The following is an 8,341-nucleotide window of genomic DNA, read 5'->3' as shown; positions in this document are numbered from 1 at the left end:
TATGAGTCTATATTATGTCATATTAAAGGCATTTGAGAAGGCAGCATGTCAGAACCAGCAGCTAATAAAAGAGCTGTCTGGTAAAAAATAAAACACCAAGACATCACTTTTTTCAGAATCATCTGGCATCCCAACCAGGCTTCCCATGACCCAGCAGCACTGGGTCCTGACCCACTGTGGGCTCTGATCAGTTGACCTCAATTTGCACTTCAGATTCAAAGTAAAATGACCGGTTTGAACCCTGGCAAAAAAGGGCGTCACAAAAAGTCTGTGTTAACAAAGAAAAGCACAATATTGTAAATATGGTCTTTCACATGACAGCACTTTATAAAATGCTTATATCTGGTCTGATTATCTGGTCATGCATCCAGCATTTTGCATCCCAAAAGATTTTGCTTTTCTTTTTTTTTTTTTTTTCCACTAAAATTGTGATTTAAAAACTAAGCACTACTTTGGCCAGACATTTGAAAACACTGACTTCTTATATCAAAACTTTTCAATTAAAGCTGTTGGTGTTTACTGCATATTTGTAATGATATGGAAAAAAAGATGTAAATACACTTAAAAACACTTTGCTGATTTATATTCGACTGACATTAATATTCAAACACTTACATTTGATTCCAGGAGGTGCAACATTTGTCCACATGAGGGTGCTCTGCCCACACTGACAGAGGTTCTCCCATTCTGTCTACAAACTGCAACACGGCAACACACTTACATACATTTTCAGATCTGGAGCAGCTTGGTGCCTGCCTCACCCTGGTTCTAGCAGGGATTAAACCATAACATTTGACTCTATAGTTAGAGACATGTTGCAGCTTTTTGTTGTATGTGATCATTTATTAAACCCTGGTGTAACAGAAAAATAACAAACAATAAACATCCCTATGAGATATGTCCATCTGCTGTGTCTCACTGTGTCTCAGGGTCAGCTGTAGTGCCTTGTATAATGTCCCTGATTCTTTGTGTGTCTGCCTGCAGCGCTTCATTGTGAGGGTCAATCTTCAGAGCTGCTTGGTAGTCTTGGAGCCCTGTGAAAACACGTCACAGCTAGATCAGCTGCCAGCACAAAGTTGTTCTGCTTTGTTATTGTCAGTGTATTTTTAACAATAAAGTACAACATTTTGATGCATAGAATAAAAATGTTGCTGTTCAAACCTTCTGCATGGAGCTGCAGCTTGCAGAGAGCGGAGCCTCGGCGCACATGGGCTCTGGCTCTGGCACCCGCGTTGGCAGCAACTGGTGGAGTCAACAGTTCAAGAGCCTGCAGAGAAATATGTGGGAAGCTGTTTACACACATTTTTCATACAGTAAAAGCTACATATTTTTGGAATACATTGGGCCTCACTCAAGAAGCACTCGTACGAACAGATTCATTCTTAAAATGCATGTACAAGTGATTTAAGAACATTTGTGGTGTTCATCAATTTTGTCGTACGGTGGTCCAGACCTGTCGCACGTGTCATGAATAGATCATCTCTGCCTCTCTTCACTGGGGAGAAACACCTGATTGACTTACAGTTATAATGTTCTAATCTGAATTCATTTGGAGTTTAAATTTGATACCGAAATTAACAAAAGTTTAATATATAACTAAAACAAATGTAATGCAAAGTTACTGTTTTGTTTGCCATATTATCATCATCATGACTGCCAATTTACTGAGAGGTTTTTTAGATTTTTATTGGCATATTTTGGCGCAGCAGCTTCTACATTTCAGTAGTTGCTATGAAACTTCTCTCACTCCAGCAGCTGCCTCTGTCTCTCTGCAGCTCCCTGTCCAGCATCATGTTGTGTTGCAGCTGACAGTGTAACATCACCTGCTGAAGGCTGTAATATTCTCTCCTCTAATATCTCTGTGACTGTCACATGACCACCTCTCATATTAGTCATGGAGTGATTTGCTTTAGAAAGATGGTTTTTTTTTAGCATTATGGAAGTGATCTTCTGATTTTTGGAAAATCTTGTCCGTGCATTTATCTTCAGTAGACTTGACTACAGTCCCCTTAAAAAATCGATCAGACAGCTGCAGGTGATTCAGAACACTGCTGCTCGAGTCCTCACTAAGACCAAGAAAGTGGATCATATAACTCCAGTTCTCAGATCTTTACACTGGCTTCCTGTCTGTCAAAGAATTGATTTTAAAATACTACTGTTAGTTTATAAAGCACTGAATGGTTTAGGGCCAAAACACATTTCTGATCTGCTGCTACATTATGAACCATCCAGACCTGTCAGGTCATCCGGGACAGGTCTGCTTTCTGTCCCCAGAGTCAAAACTGCACTGTAACATTTATTCTTGTATTTTATACCTCTCTTACTTATGGCTGTTTTGAATTGCATTTAAATGTTCTTTTACTGTGTGTTTCTTTTGCACTTTGCCTTGATGCTGTTAATGTTTTATATAAAGCACCTTGAATTGCCTCGTTGCTGAAATGTGCAATATCAATAAACTTGTCTTGCCTTCTAATGGCCAGTATGAACAGGAGGAATGATTACATCCTATCCTTTAATGTTGATGTGAAAATGAAAAGTTTCCAAAACTCCAATACGTTACTACAGGTGTCAATAATTTTTCACCTCAGTAACTTAATTGCACTCTTCCTCTTCTTTTTTTTCTCACTTTTGACATTTTACTCCACAAACTCAATGGAGATGTGACATTGATGTGACATAAGTATCACCTGTTGTCTTGTGTAGTTTAAATTGTATGTGTGGAGCAGTAGAGCACAGACTGTCACAGACTATGTGTAACACACAGACAGTACAGACCTGAGAGGAATCTTCAACGGCCTTGTGAAGGTTTCTTAACTTCAGATGACACGCAGCTCTGTTTGAATACAGAGCTGGAATCTTTCTGTTGAGTCTGATAGCCAGGTTGTAGGCGTTCACTGCAGCCAGGTAGTTTCCAGTCGCAAAACATTTGCTGGAGGAAAAGGAGTTTATTTAATGATTTCATAATACATAAAAACAAGAGTTGACGTTAACAATGGTTTTGAATACTCACTCTCCTTTCTCCTTTAACCAATCTGGATTCCTCTCCTCCTCCTTCAGGTCCTTCAGCTCATTAACATCTGCATTCACTGCACATCTGGCTTCTGCTTGTTTTTTGAGCCACTGGTTGGATAAAAAAAAAAAATGCTATGTTATTTCATAGTATTATGTATAAAATATCACTTTGATGGACCCATGAAATATGTCCAAAGTGATCAAAATGATATTTTGCCAGCATAACTGAATTAAACTGATATGTAAACGACATGTATTTGAAAGTGACAGCTTGCCCATATCTGGACAATTTAGACACTTTAACTCCAAAGTATAAATGCAGATACTAATCTACTTCTGGACACTACAGAAATAGATTTAAATAAAATTTATCTTGCCACAAAAATCTAACAAATAACATAATATGATCAAACAGGTAGCTGTCAATTAGAGACACAAGTAACATATGTTAACACTATTGAAGGAATTGTATTTGCAGGAGTCTACATTGAATAAATCACAATTGTCAGCTGTAAATAAATTAGATTAATGATTTATTTCATAGACGTATCACTTCATGACTGTACCTCTTCCTCCTCTGGCACTCTGGACTCTCTGAGGGCTGTTGGGAAAACCCGTGGGGTGAATGTGACTCGAATATTTCCAGAGACTCTTGGAGGAGGCAGATCCACGTGTTTTTTCTTACTCTCTGCTTCACTGCTGCCCCTTCCATCTAAACACAGGAATACAGTGATTAACATACCGAAACCAAACAGTAAGGCACATTAGATCGTGCAGGAGATTACTGACCAAGTTTGACCTTTCTCCCGCCTGAACATCCGTTCTCATGCTTTTTTGTCACGGCTTTCACCTTGTCTTGATCCCCTCTCTGACTTTGGAGTTTTAGTTGGGCTTCTTCTTCTGCTTTTTCTCTCTGCTTCAGCTGCCATGCTTCCAGCTCTGCTGTGGTCCTCTCTCGCTCAGTGTCCTTCATTTTCTGGATCCTCTCTCTTTCCTCCTTTTCAAGCTGTGAACAAATATGATCAGTTATTTAAATAAACATCCTTCTAGACATCAGAGCAGGTATTAAATTATCATTTTTGGACACTTAGTGAGTATCTTACCTTCATCATTGTCTCCAGAGCATATTTCTTCTCTGTATGCTGTTTCTCTGCCTTGGCTTTGGACTCTGCAGCAAGCTTCTCCTGGTGTTTCAGCAGAGCTCTTTCTCTGATCTCCTTCTTTTTTTCTTTATCATCTGAAACATATTGACATATAATGGCAGATTTATCTGTGTGTGAAGGTTTGGGAGAAATTTAGTCAAATCAAGCAGACATTAAAAATCATATTGATGGGGGAGAATTTAGAGTCAGTGTTCCCTTCTAAGCAGAGAGTTGGGTGTAACAATTTAAGAGCCCAAACTGAAACACTAACATACTGATGTTTTCAGCTAATATTAGCTTAATCCATATATGTTTGTTGTATGTATTGTCAATCTTAAAAAAAATCATTTAAGTCATTTATCGAGCTAAAATTCCCAACATCTGGTTCTTGTTCTGCTTTTCTACATACATACATGCATAGAGAAATAATAATGCATCTGAGAAATAATAATGTGCATTTCTGACTATTTTCAGACACTTTATTCTCTCTCAGTACCTTTGTCACAACTCTATAATAAACTCTATAATGAGACATCCTTGTCAAAACTCTGACAAGGATGTCAAAAAATAATACATGTCATGGTTTGGGTTTAGTAGCAACAAGTCCAAAAGTAAAACAATGCCCTAATGAGCTGATCAATCCATGCACTCTCTTACTTGTGGTTATCATCAGCTGCTCCCACAGTTTGTTGGTCCTCTTTTGCAAACTGATGACTGCAACTCCATTTCCAATCTTTGCTGTGCTTCTGTCATCATCTACAGGTTCAGACAGGACGGCTTCAAACAGATATGGTGGGAAATGCACCTGAGCAGGCAAGAAAGGGGAAACCATCCCAGAGTTCAGTGTGACGTACTGTATTGGATGAAACTCCTACAAGTTTAAATGTTATTCAAACAATGTCTAAATAAGGAGAGCAAGAATTGCCTAAATATTTTAAATAGTATTTGCAAGGGTTTTATTCGTGTATGAATAATGAACAGTGCGGTGAGACTAGCTACATAAAGGGACCGCCACGTTGTTGTTAATTAGGTTAACTTTACCTTCAGGTACTCGTTTGTACACAGAATATCCACCTTCCCGGCTTTCGCTCCTTTTAAAGGCACATTTATATAAACCGTCGAGTCTGTCTGCGTCCATGAGTAGTCTGTCACCAGCAAAGGCATTTCCAACACTGCCAGCCAGAGTCAGCCTCCTGCTGGAGTTGTACTAACAGCTAGTTGGAAGTAGCTTAAAACCAACTGCGTAAAATGTCGATGGAAAAAAAATGGACTTCTGTGATAAAGGACGAAGAGTAATGAACGGTAGCTACCATAATACATTTACCAGCTACAGGTTCTAGTAGGCCTGCTGCTGCATGGCGGGCGTCTTGTCACTATGGTGACCAGAGAGCCCGCATGTTGCCTTCATGTGTATAGGAAACATCACTATTACACAGTGTAATATGACGACGATGATTTATCGTCTAATTTTCTGTCGTTACACCTTTTAAAATTATACAAGAGGTAGTAAAGATCATCGTAAATCACATTTTTGATTTGTAAAACCTTCATTCTATTTGTGGAAAAAGAAAAGACCACATTAGACGAGCTCTAGAAAAATAAATATTGTCGCCTATTTATAGTATACTTGTCAAATTTGGATTAGATTAACTCGTCCAGTGGTTTTTGAGTGGGACGTTTGGCAATTTACTGTATCCCACACTGAGTTAATGATTCCTTGCTGTCTGGGTATTTATAAAAACAACAACAACAGCAGCAGCAGCAGCAGCAGCAGTACAATAACTTTTTACTTTTTACTCTTTACAGCACAAAGGCAGAAGTACATAGTGCATGTCACATAGGAAATTAAAGGGGTTATTATGGGTGATGCAAAGGTAGAACTTGTGGTAGTCTAGTCATACCAACTTATGAATTGATTTATATATAATTTACACATAAATAGACAAAAAGCAGTAGACAAAAAGCCTTAATGCAGGTGTACAGTGCAGGTAGAATTTAAGACATAAACCTGTTCAGCAGTATTATAAAACTGAAAGCTTTCTATAAATGTTCTTATATGTCTTAATGATAGGTCAATATAATGATTATTAAGTTTTAAATACCTGGAATGCTGAGTAATGACCATAAATCAACAGTTAAACAAATTTAAATAATCTGACTCATAAATCAGATTTTTATACAAGCAATTAATGGTTTAGGCTCTGTCTGGTGGGAATGCTGAAGTCATGCTCAACTGTTAGTAAAACCACCAGACAGGAGTGAAGCTAAAACACTGACACATGTATAAGACAATGTTATCAGCCTGGTCAACGTGATACCTTTCAGGCATTTTCCGCTTTACTGTTGAGGCAGCTGGATCTTCTTTACAGAAGGCTGGTGGTGTTCAGTGCTTTTTAAATATACTTAATTTGTTGAGGTATCATTTCAAAGTTATTATAGGCCTTCCTCGCTACAATAAATGTATATTTATTCACTTGTTTAATTATTTGTATTCAAAAGTGATTTAAAGTTATTGATAATCTCTGTCTGTCTCTTCAGGCAAGAGGTCATGTTTGGACCACAGATGAAAAGGAATAAAAGTGGTCTTTTCACTTTAGTATGATACCACCAGAACTGTAGAACCAGACTCTGGTCTGAAGACGTTTCTATTATCTCTGATTTGTCTTGGTGTCTGCAACCAGTCTGGTTAATTATAGTGGCTTTTTTGCCTTTACTACTTAACATTGCTAGCTGCTCTAGTAGTAGACTGAAGAGATTGTACTGCTGTCAGTCACGTGTCAGTTTTCTAAAGAGATGCAATGCTTTAACATCACCTGCACTGTCCTTTACAAGTGTTGGTAATGCTGATTTTCCTTTGTGTGTCTATGCCATGTGAACAAGTGTTCTCATTTTAAACATGTGAAAAGATATCATACTTTCATAGTTAGCATGTAAGAATATTTAATTTCTGATGGAATTTTATCATCATCATCATTTATCAGTCGGACTGTCTGTCAGTTGGTTGCTTGGTCCACCACTTCGGTCCAGACTGAAATATCTTAACCATTAAATTTTGTACAGATATTCATGTTCCCCAGAGGATAATTATAAAGACTTCAATGATCCCTTGACTTTTCCTCTAGGGCCATCATCAGAGGCCACCAGAGGAAGTTCCCAGGGTATCTTTTCGTTACATGGCTTCACTGAGCCTAACATTGGCTGTCCAGATAACCAGTACGATGAAGCAACCTATCAAATAGCTCAGTCAACTCTGCGTTTTCCAGCTACAAGTGCATTCATGTGAAAGAGTTGTTAATTATGAGTGACATCATCAGAACCATGAATGAAGTACTTCATACAGTGTGAGATGAAACTGTGATACCAAGTACCTGCAGAAAACTTTTATTTAGGGACAGCAAAAAGTCATATTCATCGAAGTGAAATGTAAATGATAGCCTGTAATCATACAACAGAATAAGAAGATGTAGAAACACTAGAAATAATTTCCACGTATTAAAAGTAGGCTAAGTCTTAAAATACACGTAGGAATTATTATATATGACTTAAGTATAGAGTGAGTATTCCTGCTATTTAGTTGGATGATGAAGAAACCATTCTGAATATGTCATATAAAAAGAAAACTGAACAGAAACTTAAAAGTAATGCCAGACTGTTTCTGCTACTGAGGCAAAGAGTGGAAAAGTAGTTAATGACTGATGAGGTCTATCTGACCCAAATGTTGCATCTATAATCATGGGAGCCAATTATCAATGTGGATTATTTTTCTAATAAAAGACAACATTTGGTTTTTATTTCCAGTTATCATCACACAGAGCTGCAGTGATGGAATCAGAGTGTAAAATCATCCACACTGTCAGCTGTCACTCTAGGGATAAAATAAACTTACACAATTAAAAAATGCATTATTATGTGTTTAGTGTCATAAATGATCTCTTCATTTGTTAGAAGCTCTGTTTTAAAACTAGAGTGGAAATAGAAAGCCTGGAACAATAAAATGGTTCTACTGACCTATAAAAATATATATTGCTCTTTTTTACTTGTCACTTAATTGTAACTCAGGACTTTTATTCATGTTGGGATCCTGTAGGAATGATGATTATTTTTTTCCAGTGATATGATTGGTCAGTGGTCGTGGTGTTGACAGGTTGTGAGCCAATCCTCTGAAGTTAACCTGCTCTGGATTACCA

General features: G+C 37.7%; 1 protein-coding gene across 1 annotated transcript; it reads right to left on the bottom strand.

Moving 5' to 3' along the window:
- Positions 1-493: 493 nt before the first annotated feature.
- Positions 494-5,545, bottom strand: dnaaf4 (dynein axonemal assembly factor 4). Its single transcript, XM_044357589.1, has 9 exons — positions 5,196-5,545; positions 4,812-4,959; positions 4,116-4,249; positions 3,802-4,018; positions 3,579-3,724; positions 3,011-3,120; positions 2,776-2,929; positions 1,162-1,267; positions 494-1,034 (listed from the first exon to the last, which is right to left on the bottom strand). The coding sequence occupies exons 1-9, from the start codon at positions 5,316-5,318 to the stop codon at positions 916-918; spliced, it is 1,257 nt and encodes a 418-aa protein (XP_044213524.1). The 5' UTR covers positions 5,319-5,545; the 3' UTR covers positions 494-915.
- Between the last annotated feature and the right edge of the window lie 2,796 nt (positions 5,546-8,341).

This window comes from Thunnus albacares, chromosome 7 (genome assembly GCF_914725855.1).
Source record: "Thunnus albacares chromosome 7, fThuAlb1.1, whole genome shotgun sequence".
In the NCBI taxonomy this organism is placed as follows: Eukaryota; Metazoa; Chordata; class Actinopteri; order Scombriformes; family Scombridae; genus Thunnus; species Thunnus albacares.
The sequence above is the reverse complement of the archived record's forward strand: the minus strand, read 5'-3'. Positions and strand labels throughout refer to the sequence as shown.

Excerpts from the sequence above, each read along its gene's own strand:
- dnaaf4 (XM_044357589.1), bottom strand. The coding sequence starts at position 5,318 with ATGCCTTTGCTGGTGACAGACTACTCATGGACGCAGACAGACTCGACG. Across the intron at positions 3,121-3,578 it reads GAGTGCCAGAGGAGGAAGAG|TGGCTCAAAAAACAAGCAGA; the intron begins GTACAGTCATGA and ends TTATCCAACCAG. Across the intron at positions 1,035-1,161 it reads GCTGCAGCTCCATGCAGAAG|GGCTCCAAGACTACCAAGCA; the intron begins GTTTGAACAGCA and ends GTGTTTTCACAG.